At 39.4% G+C, this 18,263-nt stretch overlaps 1 protein-coding gene across 15 annotated transcripts in view; it reads right to left on the minus strand.

The window, feature by feature from the left end:
- anks1b (ankyrin repeat and sterile alpha motif domain containing 1B) overlaps positions 1-18,263 on the minus strand; it is an 865,501-nt gene that overhangs the window by 211,113 nt on the left and 636,125 nt on the right. For all 15 annotated transcript variants that reach the window (XM_041202975.1, XM_041202978.1, XM_041202973.1 and 12 more), the window contains one exon: positions 17,143-17,308. In XM_041202975.1, coding sequence (XP_041058909.1) covers positions 17,143-17,308 — 166 coding nt within the window. The remainder of the gene's footprint in view (positions 1-17,142; positions 17,309-18,263) is intronic.

Below are 18,263 nucleotides of genomic sequence, written 5' to 3' on the forward strand. Positions count from 1 at the left end.
CTGACATGAAGAATGGAATAGTAGCAAATATTGGTAAGTGTTACTAAGAGAAGGTTCACTTGACTGATTGTTGGAATGAAGGGATTATCTCATTAAGAAAGGTTGAACAGGTTGGGTCTAAATCCATTGGAGTTTAGAAGAATGAAAAGTGCTCTCATTGAAACATAAAAGACCCTTTCAACAGGGTGGATGCTGAGAGGGTGTTTCCCCCCTGTGAGAAAGACTAGAACTTGGGGTTGTAGTTTAAAAATAAGGGTTCTCCCATTTAAGGTGGAGATGAGGAGAAATGTTTCCTCAAAGGCTGGTGAGTCTGTGGAATTCTCTTCCCCAGAGAGCGGTGGAAGTAGGCTCATTGAATATTTTTAAGGGTGAGTTAGATAGATTCTTGACTAACAAGGGAGTCAAAGGGTATCGGGGTAGACAAGACAGTGGAGTTGAAGCTACAATAGGGTCAGCCATAATCTTATCAAATGGCAGAGCAGGCTCAAGGGGCTGAATGGTATATTCCCACTCCTAATTCAATTGTTTGTATATGGGGATTTATATGCTTTCTAGAAGTCGTGACTTATGAATTATTCCATAATTAACAGAAAACTTTCAACATTTCAGTGGGATTTTCCAATTGCTCTAAATCTAACATCTATCTTTACATAAATCTATTTCTTACATAATGCTACTGACTAGACGTTATTTAATTCCAAGTGAATCAAATTCCATCCATTACTGTCATGTTTATTTTTTACTCCTGCTCTCCTTTTTTTGTCTCTGTTGCCATATGTCTCCACAAACCTAAATAGCATTATAAGATGTCTGTGCTAAAGCATGGGAATATGCTCCTATTAAACATTTTGTCACTGACACACAAAGAGTGAGAGTTGATAAACACTGTTAGTTCAAATATTCTGTAATATTTTATTGTAATACTGAGGTAACTTGTGGTCAAATACAAATCAAGGTTTGCTTTATGTAAAAAAAACCGCCATATATTGTAAATAAGTAGACTTGTTTACTCAAAGCTGATCCTGTTCCCAATTGTGCCACTTTAAATCAGTGATAACCCACCTCCATCAGTACATTCAACACTTTATTTTTCAAAGAAGAATGAAAATTCCCAAATGAATTTTAAATGATTATGTGATTGGATGATTACACTGCTTTCCAAATTGACCACAGACAGCTCTATGGAAATAAAGTGCAGGTACAATGTATGTACATTGTGACCAATTTGACTGGCTGAATGAGGAACATCTTTTGTCCTGCACATGGGAACCAGCTTCTGACCAAGCCTGTACAAATGGTACCATGTGAGCATAAACTATGACTTTCAAGTCTAAGTTATCCACTTGTGATTTAAAAATGACCACCTATGGTTGGAAACAAAAGGCACAATTTAGAATAGGAATTGATTTGCAGTTTAGTAGAATAAAACCACTTAGCAAATTGTTACTTTTTTCCAATGTTATAATGCTTTTCAGTAGGTGTGCATTCCATAAGGTGCCATCAAGTGTCAAATCCTGCTTACTTATTTTTTAATGTGCCTTGCTAAATTACATGAACACTTTATATAGATACTTTCTGCAAAAATGGGGTTGTCTAACAAGAGTGCAGTGTTTTAAATAAGATCATAGAATTATAAAACGATACAGCACAGAAGGAAGTCATACGGCCCATCATGTCAGTCATATTTAAGGTTATCAAAGATGTAGGGTTATCCAATTAACCCCCAGCTCCTTCTCCACATGCATGCAATTTTTTTCCCCTTCAAATATTTATTAAATTTTCTTTTGAATGTTATCATTGAATCTGCTTCCACCACCCTTTCACACCACCAGCGCATTCCAAATCAGAACAACTTACTGTGTAAAGAAATGTTTTTTAATGTTGCCTCCAGTTCTTCAACCAACTATCTGAAATCCGTGTTCTCAGGATACTGACCCGACCACCAGTTTCTCCTTTTTCCCTCTATCAAAAGCATTCACAATTACACATCAAATCTCCACTTAATCTTCTCTGCTCAATATAACCGAACTCCCTCATCTCTGGTAACATTCTAAATGATCTCTTCTGCACCCTCTCCAGGCCTTACTATTGTTCCTAAAGGGTAGTGCCCAGAATTGAACACAATACTCCATCTGAGGCCTAACCCATATTTTATAAAGGTAATGGAGGTGGTCATTTTTTTGGGAGTAGAGACAGAGAGAGCAGATTTTCAACCATTTTTGAGAATATAATTATTCTTCACTGTTCACATGATACAGAAAAACAAAATAGATCAGTATTCTACTGGTAGAAAATGCATTTGATCAAAATATTACTTGTTCACTTGTAATTTTTGAATATAATTAGTTTAACTAGTGGAAGTGAGGCATTTGGTCTATGCACAATTTTGAAATTTGCAGACAACATAAAACTTGGAAATGCAGCAAGCAGTGAGGAAGTTAGTAATAGACTTCAAGAGGATATGGTCATGCTGATGGAATGGGCAAACAGATGGCACATAAAAATTCAACATAGAAAAGTGTGATCTGATACATTTTGATAGGAAGAATGAGGAGAGACAATACAAGCTAAATTGTACAATTTTAAATGGAATGAAAGAACAGAGGCCCCTCCGGCTCTGTGTGCACAAATCTTGACTGTGAGAGGATAGATTTACAAAGTAGTTGATAATGTATATGGGATTCTAGGCTTTTTAAATAGAGACACACGTTATAAAAGCCAGGAAGTTATGCTAAATCTATATGAACTTTAATATAGAAACAAAGTTCCGGAAATACTCAACTGGTCTGGCAACATTTGTGGAGAGAGGAACAGAATTAACATTTTGAGTCAAATATGACTTCTTCAGAATTATATAAACTGCAGTTTGGCCCAGCCTCTGTATTGTGTTCACTTCTGAGCACCACATCTTAGGAAGAGCATGAAGGAGTTGGAGATGGTACAGAAAACATTTACTAGAATTGTTCCAGGGATGAGGATAAGCATCAAAATTCCAACCACTAAGATGTGAAGCACAATATAGAGTTTATTTATAAGAAAGAGTAGAATCTAGGAGACCATATCAATTGATGTACAACAAATTAGATAATGAACTCAATAAAAGATTTACTTTGAAAGATCTAAACTTGCTGAAAGAGGGGAAAAAAACAGGACAGCAGATGATGGTCCACCTGCTTCATTTGACAGAACAAGATCCTGGCTCCACTGGTTTTGTTAAGTTTGCTTTTTTTCAGCATATTTATCTCTAATAATTCACATATTACAGCCTCCCATCTATCCAGGTGTCAGCCATGACTCAGTTGGTTGCACTCTTGCCTCTGAGTCAGAAGGCTGTGGATTCAAGACCCGCTCCAGAGACTTACGCACAAAAATCTAAACTGACATTCCAGCGTAGTATTAATGGTGTGTTGCACATTGGAGGCACTGTTTTTCAGATGAGACATTAAACCCAAGGCCCTGTCTGCCTCCCTGGTAGTTATAAGAAATCCCATGGCAATATTCCAAAAAGAGGAGGGGTTATCCCTGGTGCCCTGGACGATATTGATCCCTCAATCAATATCACAAAAAACAGATAATCTGATCATTATTACATTGTTGTTTGTGGGAGCTGTGTGCAAATGACTGCTGTGTTTCCTACATTAAAACAGTGGCTCCATTGGCTGTAAAACACTTTGGGACAGCCCGTGGTTGTGAAAGGTGCTCTAAAAATGCTTTATTTTTTTCTTTCACTGATTGAGTACTGCATTCACGTACAATAATTTTTTTTTCAAATGCTCTTGATGCTTACTCGGATGCTTTTTCATAAGTTCAACACAATGAACTATGGTGAATTGAACATCTACAAAGTTAAATTTTATTATATTCAGAATTGTTTTCCAGACAAGTCCTTTGTTAAATGTCAATCATGAACAAAACCAAACCTTACTCTGCATACAACTGGATGAACCATCCACGATTTCATTTTTAACTTCAGAATAAGAACAAACCATTCAGAAGTTGGTAGATAGAGGGACCCAATGTGAATGAAGAATGATTGTAAATGGGTGGATGAAGGTGGTCCTGATAATGGACTGGGTGTTAGTCAAATAAAATTAAAAAAGATCCCAAGCATAGCTACACAAAATTCACCATAACAACGTGCATGTATATTATCTCCTTTCTCACATTAATATCACTTCCCACTGCATGAACATTTCAAATGAAATGATTTTCCTATCGTTAGTTGCGATCAATTTTTAAGGATTATCATGGTTCCAATGATTAATGGTATTACATATGTTACATTATGAAATCTGTATGTCTACCTCAGGTCAAATTTTAATTGGTGCATATTTTAAGACAGTTGTGCATTTCCTTTGATGTGTTGATCCCTACTGTTTACCAAGTCCTATGTACAAAAAGAGGAGGGAGGCTGTCAAAGGAAAAGTGTTCTCTTTAAATTTGTAATGCAGTCAAAAATGCCAATAGTGCTGCAGGAATACACAATGTAAAATTGAGAAATAATTATGGCACAATCTTTTTATAGCAACACAAGTACTCTCTGAGCATTTCCCTAAGGAAAAGTCCATTCTATGGAGTGACAATCACATTGAAGTGCAACCCATCGGTTTGCCACTTTTTGGCTGGCAAGTAGAAAATGACAGTAAATAGAAAACTTGCACAGGGGTATTGCTGGTTACAATATTCATCCAATAGACTCATCTTTAATAATGTAACAGCGATGATTTCAGATCAATTAATTGGCAAAATAACTCATTCAAAGGGATTCTGGCATGTTTTCTGCTTATAAAATGGATTTAAAGATTACAATTGTAAAAAAAATTTCAAAAGTGATTGAGATGAGGTTGGGGAACCTGACATCATGATTTTATACAGTGTGACCTTTCGTAGCATGGTAAGTCTCAAAAACATACATTATGTTTAATTCTTCTGTGTCCCCTAAAACTTCTCTACAAGTTAAAGATAGATCAAATCTGGGGACCTTGCTGATAACGATGGATCAGTGTTTCAACTTCAACTGTATTCATCCACTTATTTTGTGTGATATCTACAGTGTCAATTGAACCTCAGCTGAATTGGTAGAGTCTGGCCTCTGAGTCAGAAGGTTTCAAGTTCAAGTCCCACTCTAGTACTTGAGCACAAAAATCAAAGCTGCCACTGCAGTGCGGTACTGAGAGTATGCTGCACTGTTCAAGGAGCTGTCTTTCGGATGATTTTAAACTGAGATCCCACCTGCGCTCTCAGGTGATGTAAAAGGCTCACGGCACTATTTTGAAGAAGAGCAGGGGAGTTATCCCCAGTGTCTGGCTAAAATCTATCTCTCAATCAACATTACAAAAGCAGATAATCTGGTCATTATCACATTGTTGCTTGTGGGAACTTCTGCACAAATTAGCTGTTGCTTTTCCTACATTACAACAAGAACTACAAGATAAAGATACTGCATTGGCTGTGAACAGCTTTGGGACATTCGGTGAAAGGCACTATATAAATGCATGTCTTTCTTTTTCTGTTTTATTTGTTTATATATGTATGTTGGAAGTCAGTTAGCAGAAGACTCGCCTCTAAGCCATACATTTTAAGAACAGTGGCGAGTCTGCCTTAACATTTTATCAACATAATTCCTCAACCAACTACAATGAAAGCTAAATATTATTCATTTACTGCTTAGAGGAGCTTGTTGTGCACAAATTAACTGTCATATTTGCTTATATGACAAAAGTGACTGCACTTCAGAAGTAATTTATCAGTTGCGAAGCACTTTGCAACATCCTGAGACATGATAAGGTGCCGTATAATTGCAAGTTCAATTTTGTTTCTTAATATCTTCTGAAGCAAAAACAAACCATTGTTAGATGACAAGGCAATCCTTCTGCTGTTAGTTCAGAGTGCAATTGGACAGGAATTCTGGGAGAAGGCAACATGGAATCCAGTTTTAATATTGTAGAGAAAATTAAAATAATTTGGTGATATAATAATTTTTTAAATCATCTAACGAAGCATAATGTTGGTGTCAGAATATCAATGTAATTGACTACCATTTTTGGGCACTGATGCCCAAAGGATGTTTCATCTGCTTTTGATGCTGTAGCAGGAAATTGCAGTCAATCACTTCACAATATGGATCGAAAATGCATGTCATGGTAATATTTCTGCCAGTTATTTCACTGTTATAGAAGTCAAAGTTATTCCAGTACTAGACCTTGGCATTAATCAGTATGCATAATGATGGAGTGCAATTTGATCTCCATGCTCTGAATCCCCAATTGCAACCACACAGCTTTGAGAAACAAAGAGGTGGTTATGCTTCACCTCACAAAATGGAAGAGAAAATCATAGAGATCTCCTCCTGACATGTACACAAAACCGGGAACTTTGGAAGGTAATTGGTAGAACCCCAGATAGGTTACTCTTTCATATTCCTGTTTTGTAAAAGTAGCAACTCCCCCCCAACCCCAAAAACCATCACCCTGAACCACACTCATTTGGGAGTTAACATCAGTAAAGATGCTTTTGCCAGGCAGTGGAAGGGGGGTTTAAACTTTACCCCAAGATGCCATTTTCCTGGTGGCAGGAAACTTTAGGTTGAGTAGTTTGTGACAATTCCATCCAACCATGTTGTTTCAGTGAAACTATCACATAAATTATACATGCTCAAGATGTGGCTAGAAAAGTACAAGTATCACAACATCATTGTTATAATAAATTGAGTGATGGGAACAGAAAACATTTGAATAGAAATTATCACAGTCAAAAGGATATGTAAATCCTTCATATTCTTTCAGTAGAACTCCTTCTGCCACATTATAAACAGTACAGAATATAGTCCATTTAATCACATTTTCATTACAATGATTTAAAATGTTATGAATATAAATTCTCCTCAGAAAACAAAAGAAATGCTGAGCCTGCTTCAAAAAAGCATATCTTAATAAGCATTGATTAATAAAACAAAGTTAATGAATAAGGGATTTGATTTTGTAAATTGTGGTTAGAGAGAATGAACCTGTTACTTATTCAACCTAAACACAATTTGCAAGATGGCTTATTGTAACCAATTAATAGCAGTCAATCACCCTTAGTGAAAATTGGGCACGATTATGAAATTTTTAATACTAGTTTTAGGGAAACTAAGAAGAAACGCTGGATTACTCAAAAAACAAGACTTGTTTAAAAGTATTAACAACAATGGATGGAATACAGAAATATTAACTTGATTGCTTAGAAGGCTGAATGAGAAAATGTACTATGGGACGAGGTTAAAGAACACAGCTACCCAGCTAACCCTAGAGAAACTGTGGGAACATTAGAAAATTACTTTTCCAGCAGGGACAAAGGAGGAAGATGGAGAGGTTTGGTTTGCCAGCAGCCAGGGTATAAAGAAGGACCCATTTAACCCTCTAAAAAAATTGGAAAAGCTGCAGTTGATGGGAAAGGAATCCACTGTCCAAGAGGAAAGGTGGTGTCAAAAGCGTCGACTCAGTCTGGGGTGTGACAAACTTTGTTTTGGGCATTATACCGACTTGTCTTTAAGGTTGTATTACTGTCAACTGTCTATTAAATAGCTGGTAGAAGTAATAAAGCATCGTTGATTTTACAACAAATTGATTTATATCTCTAACTGATCTTTCCTCTGGGTTTAAACCTGAATTCTATGGACATTGGGGTGGATACTACAAAGTGGGCAAAACCATACAGAAAGAAATTGCTTGACTGATAGATTGGTAACCTGACTACCATCCAAACTACACAATATAGGCAAGAGAGGCAATGTTAGGAGGTAGGCCCCAATTCTAAATTTGGTACAATTTCCGGTGAATGAAAGCAGAGTGAGTTAGAAATTTATCCGTAGAAATATAATCTGAGGCATTTTAACTCCTGGGCCTCATTTAACTCCCACCAGATGACTTCCTATCTGTTCTTGGTGGAAATTGGTGAAAAATCACCTGTCCCACTGACAGAAGGTAAGTGGCAGGAACGGTTGCCGACCTGTCCCTCACACATTCCCAAGCTCAGAGCTGGGAGGGCAAGCTCGAGGCAGGGGAGGTCGATCAAACTTTCCCTGTCAGGCTCAGAGGAGAAAAACAAAATTAAAAACTTTCCTTCTTGTGCCTTTTCATGCCAATATCCTCTTCATCTTTGAGGTAGCCTGGTGGGGAACTCACTGTTGTGTCTTTCCCAGGAGGTTGGGTCCTGATTATGTCACCTGTTATGTTAGTAAAGGCCCTGCTGGCTTAGGGCAGTTGCCTTGGCCACCTGCTCAAGAGAACAAGTGAAGACTGGAACCTGTCAGCACTCAGACACTCCACAATGGGTAAGTAACTTGAGCAATTTACCCACCTGCCCGTTTTCTGCCAGGTGGTAAGGGTGAAAATCACTGCCAAAAGTTTCATATGAGTTGCATTACACACAGCATAATTTCAGTCAAGCTAAATTTACAAGTATCATTGAGGTTCCATTGGGTACTTATTAAGTTTAATTTTAATACTTTTAACGTACGCAGAGAATTTATGATCTTGCTAGCTCTCTGCAAACATTAAAGTGTAACGTGTAACTGTTTTATCCAGTCCCTGGATTAATTGATCTGCTAGACCAGGCCTCTGCTTTTATTTTCCCAGGGAGTAAGAATTTGTGTTGGGGGACAAAAATATCTTTAAAAATAGTCTGAAAATAAGATATGTGTGAACATTGTGAGAATATAATCCACATCTCTCCTATGGACCATCCAATTATTGAGGCTTGTTTTAGGCACACTGTCACCTGGGATGGCCACCCACCATCAATTTTGCTGATTCTAAAGAGCCTGTCACAGGTTGCCAACCATATTTATGGTTTTCCTTTTGGCCTTGTAGCTAACTACTTATAGTAAAAGATTAATTCTCTTCTTTCGATTTACAAAGAAAGTTTGTCCAATCCTGCAGAACTTGTAAACCTGAGCTTATCTCCCAGAGGGAGCAGATGGCAATCAAGCAAATCGACTAATCCTCGTGCTAGATAATAATTTCACTTAGTGACTCATGCATCGAATTTTCCCTTGCCCGGGATGAAACTCTTGGCCTCTAATAATTCCCTCAATTCTTGTATCACAACAAGGATTAGGATCACATTGTTGGAGGTAGGGTGTTCCAAAGAATAAATGATTGTACTGCCCATGTTATGCTTACAATCAGATGAAACCCTTTGCAAAGTAAAGATGTAGCAATTTATTCAGTCTTGTAGCAGTGTGTATTTATATAACAAACCAAAATACTGCTGAAGCTATAATTGGAAAATGATATTTGACATAGTTTGATTTTAATGTTTGATCAATAAATTTGATCAACAGCATTTATTAAACCAGGAGCTTTTCGGTGCCCATGTAACGTGGCAATTTTCAAATGCACACTTCTTTTCTCAAAGTTTGCATAGCATATGCAAAAATAGTTTTTTTGTGGATTTACATAATCAAATATACACAGTCAGTTATGACTTTATTTTAATTTTCCAAATAAAATGGATATTGCTGTTTTTATAAGTTTTAAACAGAAATATTACAGCAGACCTTTAAATGGTAGCTTTTCTCAAGCAAGAACATAGTTCTGCTTTTGCTTGTTACACAAGGTAAGAATGATACCCTATATTAGTGACATTCATTAACATTTGCTGGGTGAATTTGTGAATTGGATGGGTGAGAGTCACCAGAACATCATTTCATTTTAAACCTTGGGATAAAGCAGTTAAAGACATGCTTGCAGAAAAGCCATTCTTTTAAACCTTGGATAATTAATTGAGAGTCTTTGAGTCCATTGCTAAAATTCACACTTTTCATTTCATTATGACATGAATCGATCGGAGTCAAAATAGAATTGTACAAAAATAGATGACCAACTTAAATATTTCTCTATCATGGGCTAAAATTGTGAAACTACCTTCCGAACAGCACTGTGGATGTACACCAGATGGACAGCAGCGGTTCAGGAAAGCAGCTCACCACCACTCTCTTAAAAGGAATGAGGGATGGATGATAATTGCTTGCCTTGCCAATGATTCTTGCATCCCAAAAATAATAAAAAAAAATTAAGTTCCAAGTTTCTACAAAATATATTTGATTTATGTAATGAAGGAATGAGGATTGATCTTCCACGAAGTTTTGCAACATACACAGGGAGGTGGTGGCATAGAGGTAATGTCACCAGACAAGTAATCGAGAGGCCCAGGCTAATGCATTTGAATCGCAGCATGGCAGCTGGTGGAATTTAAATTCAATTCATAAAATGTGGAATTAAAAAGCTAGTCTTGGTAATAGTGGCCACGAATCAACTGTCGTGAAAACCCATCTGGTTCACTACTGTCCTTTAGGGAAAGAAATTTGCCATCCTTACCTGTTCTGGCCTACATGTGCCTCCAAAGCCACAGTAATGTGGTTGACTCTTAACTGCCCTCTGAAATCGTCTAGCAAGCTACCCAGTTGTATCAAAACCACTATAAAGCTTAAAAAAGGAACAAAACTAAATAGATCACCTGGCATTGACCTAGGGACTGGAAACAACAACAGCAAACTCAGCCCTGTCGACCCTGCCTAGTCCTCCTTACTAGCATTGGGAGCTTGTGCCAAAAATGGGACAGCTGTCTCACAGACTAGTCAAGCAACAGCCTGACATAGTCATCCTGACGGAATCATAAAGACAATATCCCAGGCACCACCATCACCATTCCTGCCACCCACCAGCAGAACAGACCCAGCAGAGGTGATGACACAGTGGTATACAGTTGGGAGGGAGTTGCCCTGGGAATCCTCAATATTGACTCTGGACCCCATGAAGTCGCATGGCATCAATTCAATCAGGAGCAAGGAAACCCCCTGCTGATTACCACCTGCTGCCCCTCCTCAGCACTCTCAGTACTTCTCCTTGTTGAAGGAAGCACTGAAGGTGGCTAGCACACAGAATGTACCCCGGGTGGGGGATTTCAATGCCCATTACCAAAAGTGGCTCAGTAGAACCACTACTGACTAAGCTGTCCAAGTCCTGAAGGACATGGCTGCTAGGCTTGGTCTTCAGCAGATGGTGAGGGAACAAACAAAAAGGAAAAATCTACTTGACCTTGTCCTCACTAAGCTACCTGTCACAGGTGCATCCATCCATGAAAGTATTGAAACAAGTGACCACTGCACAGTTGCGAAGACAAAGTCCCAGCTTCACACTGAGGATATCCTCCACCTTGCTGTATGGCACTGCCACTGTACTAAATGAGATAGATTTTGAACTGATCTAGCAATCAAAACTGGGCATCCATGAGGTGCTGCGGGCCATCCACTGCAGCAAAACTGTAGACAACCAAAGTATGTGACCTCATGGCTTGGCATATTTCTCACTCTATCATTGCCAGCAAGCCAGGGGATCAACCCTGGTTCAATGAAGAGTGCAGGAGGGCATGCCAGGAGCAGCATTAGGCATAGGTAAACATGATTTGTCAATCTGGTGAAGCACAACACAGGACTGCTTGTGTGCCAAACAGCAGAAGCAGCACACGATAGACAGAGCTAATCGATCCCACAACCAACAGATCAGATTTAAACTCTGCAGTCCTGCCACATCCACTCATGAATGGTTATGGACAATTAAACAACTAACTGGAGAAGGAGACTCCACAAACATCACCATCATCAATGATCAGGGAGGCCAACACATCAATGCAAAAGGCAAGGATGAAGCATTTACTCTCAGTCATTTGTAAAGTGATACAAAGTGCGTCATTGACAGTGCTATCAAACGGCACTTATTCAGCAATAACCTTCTCACTGATGCTTGGGTTGGGTTTAACCAGGGCTCTCAGTTCCTGACCTCATTACAGCCTTGGTTCAAACATGGGGCGGAATATTGCCGTCGACGTGCGGGGGGGGGCCCGACACGCCAACATATAAAATGATGTGCAATGGCATCGGGTGTGCATCCCGATGTCACTGCGTGCCGTTTTGATATTTCATTCGGCGGGTGCACACTGGAAGTGGATGCATACCTGTCAAACTGTCAGCGGCCTCTTAAGGCCATTTAAAAAGTAATTAAAGTTGTTAACAACACTGCCTGTCTAACCTTAAGGTTGGCGGGCAGGCAAAGAGCCCAAGCAGCCTTCGCATTTTTCAGGAAACCTCATCCACAGACGGGATGAGGTTTCCTGAAAGTTTTATAAATTAAATAAATTTTACTTACTTCACAAACATATCCTAGCTCATGTGACACTGTCACATGAGGGGACGTGTTTAAATAATTTTTTTACTTTATTTGTTACAAAGTTTTATTATCTACTTAATCTCCCTGAGGCAGCTCCATGTCTCAGGGAGATTGCTGCGCTCTTTCATGCTGGTCGGGGCTTAATTGGCCCGCCCGTGTAAATGGCAGTGCACAGTCGATTATGGACGGCAATCAGCTCTGTGCCCATTCCCGCCCAGCCTGCCTGCCACAGGAACAATTTATCCCATGGACAAAAGAGCTGAACTCAAGAGGTGAGAGTGACTACCCTTGACATCAAGGCAGAATTTGACCAAGTGTGGCATCAAGGAGCCGAGAGCAAAGCTGAAGGCACTGGGGAATGGGGAAAACTCTCTGGTGGTTGCAGTCATACCTAGCAGAAAGGAAGATGGTTGTTGTTGTTGGAGGTCAATCATCTCACTGCTATGACATCACTGAAGGAGTTCCTCAGGGAAGTGTCTGAGGCCCAAACATCTCCAGCTGCTTCATCAATGATCTTCCCTCTACCATAAGGTCAGAAGTGAGTTGTTCACTGATGATTGCACAATGTTCAACACCATTCACGACTCTTCAGATGATGAGGCAGTCCATATGCAGAAAGACTAGGATAACATTCAGGCTTTGGCTGATAAGTGGTTAGTAACATTTATGCCACTCAAACGCTAGGCAATGACCATCTCCAACAAGAGAGAATCTGACCATCTCTCCTTGACATTCAATGGCATTACCATCATTGAGTCCCCCACCTGGGGGTTACCATTGATCAGAAATGGAACTGGACCAGCCATATAAATACTGTGACTACAAGAGCAGGTCAGAGGCTAGGAATCCTGCAGCGAGTAACTCACCTCCAGACTCCCCAAAATCTGTTCACCAACTACAAGGCACAAGTCAGGGGTATGATTCAATACTCTTCACTTGCCTGGATGAGTGCAGTTCCAACAACAACATTCAAGAAGCTCGACACCAGCCAATACAAAGCAGCCCACTTGATTGGCATCCCATTCACTGCCTTTGACATTCATGCACTCAACCACCAACACAGTGTCAGCAGTCTGTACCATCTACAAGATGCACTGCAGCAACTCACCAAGGCTACTTTAATAGCACCTTCCAAACCCATGACCTCTACCACCAAAAGGGCAGATGCATGGCAACACCATCACCAGCAAGTTCCCCTCCAAGCCACACACCATGCTGACCTGGAAATATATCACTGTTTCTTCACTGTCGCTGGGTCAAAATCCTGGAACTCCCTCCTTAACAGCACTGTGGGTATACCTACAGTACATGGATTGTAGTGGTTTAAGGCGGCAGCCCACCACCACCTTCTCAAGGGAAATTAGGGATGGGCAATAAATGTAGGCCAAGCTACTGGCACCCACATCCCATTAATGAACAAAAAGAAACATCTCTAGGCCATAAATCAAATAAGTTATTAATAGGGCTGTTTTGCAAAGATAGCAATTGTGATTAAGTTTATTAAAATAAAATTACAGCAGAATCTTATCATGATGGAAAGAAGAACTGCACAACAAGGACAGATTAATTACTGAATGTAGAAAGTAAAAATTGTGTGTAGCATGGGGCTGCCTGTTCAGCTTATTGTGGAAGTAGATGCCAAATTTCATACTGCAGTGATAAAATATGATAGTAGTTCAGGAAGAAATGGCAGCTGAGCCATAGTGAGGCAATGTTTTTAAATAAAAGAGAATAAAATGAATTAAGTTTATAGGTAATTCAAATTATCAACTTACAGAGACAAATTGATGTGGTTGAATTGAAAAATAATTGGAGTCCAAATGTTGTAAATAGGTTTAGACATTTTGTAATATAATGACATTTAACTTGTATAGATTTTAAACAATTTAATAGCCTTCACATATGAGTGAAATGCATCACCTGGCTCAACATATTAATGCTTTGGCATTATTTAATATACCTGTCTAATTAAGAATAAATAACACAAGTTACCATAAAACATGAGTTAATACATGAAAATAAATGAAATGTATGGTGATGGAAATGTTTGTGGACTACACTTACTTCTGCAAAGGGGTATTAATAATAGGGTGAATTGTGTCACACTAGAATTAAGTTTGAATTTTTTGACGTTTGAATACATGTTGGGGTAGACATTAAATCTGGCTGAACTCATTGTACAAGCAATGAAATGGGTACAATTCCAGGTACCAACATCTCGTGCTCAAAAGGACACCTGAAAGACATCTGGCCTGATTTTAGATTGTGTCATTTTTCAGAGCCCTTACATTTGTAGATGAGAGCCCGAAGCCTGATTTAGAACCCCTGTGCTAAACTGGATATTAGACAGCAGAACAGCAAGCCAGGCTTGATTCCTTTCGGATTCTTAAGCAGCCGATTGGCGACTGCCACTAAAATGTATATTTTTTTTAAGGTAACAGGTAATATAATTTTGAAAATAAAGAGGATATATTTGAAAAGCTTTGAAGCAAAGATTACACTGTTTTTTTTTTAAGAATTAGGCAGAGTGTCTGTTTGTAAATGTGGGAAAAGGACAGTGTTCTGATTCGACATGCATCAGAATTATGTTCCATTAACTTCAGAAGTATATAAATTTGAGCAAGTGAAAGAACAAGTGAGAGCAAGCGCATCCTTCTTCATGTCAATGCTCATCCTTCTTTGCATTTTGATCTCAGACAGGTGAAGAGGAAGGGGAATAGGAAGAGGGATGGAGAAAAGTGCGGGGAAGAGGCCAGAAGAAAAAGGGTAAAGAGAGGATGAAGGACAGAAGGAAAATAGACAGGGGCAGTCAAGAAGAGAGAAAGAAGGAAAAGGAGCGGGATGGGAGACATGAAAATTGGGAAAGGAGATGTGAGAGGGCCTGTGGCTTCTCAACACCCAATCAAGATTGGGAAAGGGGGAGTTTGGAGGGATTATGAGAGAACAGAGGGCGTGAAGGAAGTGAATGCGGGCGAAGTGAAACACAATTGAGCAAAGGAACGAGGTAGGTGTAGCATTGAAAATGAAAATATGGCATGAAGCAGAAGAAGGACTGGGAAGGACAAGGGACAAGATAAATGACGTGAGTTAGAGAGTTGAGGAGCACAAGTGATTTGGAGAGTGGATGGAAAAGGAGATACTGAGGACCCAATTCCCCCATCCACTGCACATACACAGTCTACAGTGTTGGTGGCTCTTTTCTCTGCCACAACATTGGACATGCTACCCATCAACCCCCACCAAAAATAAAAGTAAAAGACAAAGAGAAATTAAGGAACAAAGAGAAACAGCAAGGATTGGAAAGAGAGAAGCAGAAGAGAAATGACAGAAAAAAAGCAACATAAAGCTATGTAACAAATAGCCAATATCATACTTTCTGATTTGCTGTGCGAAATGTCATGGCAAATAAATACATACAGAAATATTAAGTTCCTTTTATTTTGTATTAAATATGCCTGTCAGTTTCACACAAAATGAAATTTATTGAAATCTGACCAGTGGATTTCAAATAAATCTCTACTGGGCTGATATTATGATGTCATTCACATAAAGCACTATGCATTGGAAGTCCTGTACTATCAGGTGTAAAAATCCAAGGGTAACTATTTACACAGGCAATGGGAGCCACACATAGATTGCGTATGAGGGTTAAGGTCCAACTTTAATGCTAACTAGGGCTCCCCCTTCCCACATTATGCTGAGAATGGTCAGCAACTGTTTGGAACAGGTGCTTCAGGGGTGATCTTTTCCTCTTGCCTGCCCCTAGCCTACCAATATCACAGAATTGTTACAACACAGGTGGCCATTCTGCCCAACATGTTTGTGCCATCTCTCTAAATGAACAATTCACCTAGAGTCATTCCCCATCTTCTCCCTGCAAATCTGCACATTCATCCTCCTCAGATAATAATCCAATTCCCTCTTGATTAGCTTGATTAAATCTGCCTCCACCACACATAACAGGGAGTACATTCCAGATCTTAACCACTCGCTGCGTGAAAAAGTTTCTCCTCAGGTCACTATTGCTTCTTTTGCCATATACCTTAAATCTGTGCTGTCTTGCTCTCGATCCTTCCACCTGTTTATCTACTCTGTCCAGGTGCCTCATGATTTTAAATACCTCTATCAAATCTCCTCTTAACCTTCTCTTATCCAAGGAAATGGCCCCAACTTCTCTAATCTATCTACGTAACTGAAGTTCCTCCTCCCTGGAATTATTCTCGTGAATCTTTTCTGCACTTTCTCTAATGCCTTCACATCTTTTGTTAAGTGTGGTACCCAGGTCTGGATGCAATACTCCAACTGAAGCTGAGCTGGTTTCATACAAGTTTAACATAAACTCCTTGCTCTTGTACCCTACGCCCCTATTAATATAGATTAGGATACTGTATGCTTTGCTAACCATGCTCTCAACCTGTCTTGTCACCTTCAATGACTTATGCGCATATTCACCCAGGTCGCTATGCTCCAGCACCCCCTTTAGAATTGCACCCTTTTTAAAAAAATGTCCCTCCATGTCGTTCCTACTAAAATGAATCGCTTCACACTTCTAATAGGGTCATACTTTGTTCTGATACTTTGCTTCTTTGGCTTCAAAGGCCAAGCAATCAAAGGGCCCTCCATGTCTCAGATGGATTTTCAGATGGAAATCAAACTGTCACTTTGCAGTCAAGCAACAATAACTGCTGTCACCTGACATCCTCATCACAGTGGTACTCTTGGCTAATCATGCATCAAGCTCCAGAAATCCCACAAAATATTTAAATGTGCTAACCTTGCACTATGAGGGGAGTCCGCTAAGTGTGGCACAGGTGCATGCTGCAGTTAATGCACTGTTTCAGCAATACTACCTCATTTGCCTCTTATATGTATTTCAGTTCTATCTGAAGCCAAAAGTTGGAAGTGAAATTCAATGGCTCTTAAGTTCCAGTACCTGGTATTCCTGAAGACACTCTGGATATTTCCAGTGAACGGGGTTTCTTGGTGACTGCCGTAGCCAGGAATTCATAAGGATTGTCCTCCTCTTCTGGAGGGAAACCGTCCAGAGACGGAGACAGCCTTATGTCCAGAGTCTGGTCGTCTTTCCTTGTTTCAGATTCCTGCAATGTCACAAAAGTTAATTTAAATATTTTTATCTGATTATATTAAACCATCACAAATAAACAGTTTTGGTCTGTCAAAATAAATGTTTTGTTTACTGTGGTATACACGTGAAGTATTTCAAGAAAACGCTAAGTCAAATTTATTTCTTTTTTATTTACTGAATGGAATTTTTAATGTTAGTTATCGCTGCTGTACCTTTGAAAAACCACATAGTTCTTTGCCAAATAGTACTGCGTTATTCTGGCAATGTCGTGTACATAAAGTTGTAAACAAATTAATAATTTCTACAAAACTAAACAACCCAGGTCCTACTCTGGGTTGCATCATTAACTTTAAAAATATGCAGCCCACTCATTACCTTGCAACATGGGCTTGATTACTGACTGTTCCAAAGACGTGCAATGATATTACACCTGCTTCAGTCTGCAAAGGAATTTAGCCAAATCTCAGGTAGTTGGTCATCTTTAGTTGTTACCAATTAATAATATATTCAATTTTATTTTTAACCTTCCTCCTTCTGTTGTAAAATCTGGCTTCTATAGCTGTTACATCACTATGTAATAATAGTACAACTGCTCCATTTCTCTTCATGGGTCTATTCTAGGAAACCAGTCTCTTTTTAAAAATTCTTTAATGGGATGTGGGCCTCGCATGCTAGGCCAGCATTTTTATTACCCATCTCTAATTGCCCTTGAGAAGGTGATGGTGAGCTGGCTTCTTGAACCACTGCAGTCCACGTGGTGTAGGTACACCCACAGTTCTGGCAGGGAGGGAGTGCCAGAATTTTGACCCAGCAACAGTGAAGGAACAGCGATTTAGTTCCAAGTCAGGATGGTGAGTGGCTTGGAGGAGAACTGCAGGTGGTGGTGTTCCCATGCGTCTGCATCTCTACCCCATCTCTTGGCCAATCTCTGAATCAACAGGCATTGACAGGCCATTAAAATGAACAAA

The sequence above is a fragment of the Carcharodon carcharias genome, chromosome 13 (assembly GCF_017639515.1).
Source record: "Carcharodon carcharias isolate sCarCar2 chromosome 13, sCarCar2.pri, whole genome shotgun sequence".
Taxonomy (NCBI): Eukaryota; Metazoa; Chordata; class Chondrichthyes; order Lamniformes; family Lamnidae; genus Carcharodon; species Carcharodon carcharias.